General features: G+C 49.0%; 1 protein-coding gene across 1 annotated transcript; it reads left to right on the plus strand.

Moving 5' to 3' along the window:
- Positions 1–152: 152 nt before the first annotated feature.
- Positions 153–479, plus strand: ANOM_011887 (cell surface spherulin 4 family protein; the record flags this gene model as incomplete). The annotated part of the gene is made up of 1 exon (XM_015557139.1): positions 153–479. Exon 1 carries the CDS (start codon positions 192–194, stop codon positions 477–479), a length of 288 nt encoding a protein of 95 aa, XP_015400769.1. The 5' UTR covers positions 153–191.
- Positions 480–1650: the final 1171 nt, after the last annotated feature.

The following is a 1650-nucleotide window of genomic DNA, read 5'->3' on the forward strand; positions in this document are numbered from 1 at the left end:
CCTTTTTTTTTTTTTTTTGCGCCTTCTCGGACAGTCAGTATGGCCCATGTCTGTCTTCGATGGCGCTAGGTTCTCTTATGGCTTCTGACTACAACCCCGACAATCTCATTGGGTACCTGTGGCCAATTTTGATGCTAATAGTGGCTGTCTAGATTGTCCATAACCCGGGAGGAGTTCCAGACTCTCGTTACATGTCTTCAGCTGACTCGACTGTCGTATTCGAAGAGGCTTATGACACCTTCAACGAACGTAATGGCACGAAGCAGTTCGACGTTCTGCCGAAGAGTGACCGTGATCGCGGTCAGCTCTGCATCGTGATCCACTCCGTTCCGGACGGGGTTGAAGGTTCGGAACTTCGTGCTCTTGTCAAGAAGCTTCGCAAGACCGCCGATGAGATTTTCATTACCCACCTGAGCACAGACTACTATGCCAGCTTTGGGGGCAAGTGGGGCGAATTTGTCGATTGGATGGCTAAATAATTCCTACGGGCGGCGCTTTTCGAGTATAGCTGATGCAACATTGCTTATGATCAGGGCTCGATTGGCGTTGACGACAATATATGCGCCGGCGCTCTCTTTTGTCTCATGGAAAGGATTGACTAATCAACTTACGACCTGTCTAGACTGTATGCACGTTTATATCCTGTATGATGATTCAAGATGTTATTTGACTTTGGCCGTTGTGACTATGAAATGATACCTCGACTTGCGATAGAGTTTACGATCGTCAAGATTTCCTTTTTGTTTTGTCTTTCGGTTTCCCGTGCTCGAAACTTCCCCCCCCCGATGGTAATGTATTGTCATGGTACTTTTGGAACCAACGAGCGCGGTAATTTTCATCCGCAGTTGATACGTATTCTGAGCCCTAAGGCCAAGAGACTCGGTCAAGGTCCGCCTCCGAGAAACAGCGGAGTCCCCCGTCCGTTCATGTTGGTCATAATTCGAGCCTGGTTCAAACTCACTGCACCTGCATTGTCGTCCATGCAGTTAATTATACATTACATTATCATTACCAATGTTGTTGCTCTCTTATGAACACCACCCTTAGTTGTGTACCATGAGGTCGGTTCTGTGAAACCCCAGGTAGCTCGAAATAGAAGCCGTACAGTAAGGGCTACCCCGTGCTTGATGTGGCCGGCTGCAATAAGTGTGACACAGTCGGTTTCATGAGCGGGCGAGTGAATTTGGGCCCATGAACTATCTATGGAGAGGTCGCAAATACCCTATGAGCGAGAGAGGATCTGACTCCTAGTCGGGTGGAGAGAGAGAGAAGGTCGAGGAAGTCCACCGGCTTTCCAGTTTCGTCGACCAAGTGAAGCTACTGGAGAGGCGATGTGCACGGCCATCTCACCTATGGAGAACAAGTTAGCACATCCAACTATGCGATGAGCCAAGGCCCAAGATGGGCTGTAGTCGGAGACCCGGATGGAGTAGTCCGTCTTGGGAGCTGCCTTTAGCCTGTCCAGTGCATGCGTCCCATGGGTTGCGCCTAAAACCTATACAATCGGTATTGAACGGATGGGCTGTTCCTTAGGTCATGCTATTCCGTGTCGCTACATCGGTTGAGGAACCTGCCTAATCATGCATGACCTGGTCTGCTGTTTAGTAAGACATGCATCTTAGTCTCGTTGGGTGTGCTTTTTTTTTTTTT

This window comes from Aspergillus nomiae (assembly GCF_001204775.2).
Source record: "Aspergillus nomiae NRRL 13137 chromosome Unknown contig00912, whole genome shotgun sequence".
Lineage (NCBI taxonomy): Eukaryota > Fungi > Ascomycota > Eurotiomycetes > Eurotiales > Aspergillaceae > Aspergillus > Aspergillus nomiae.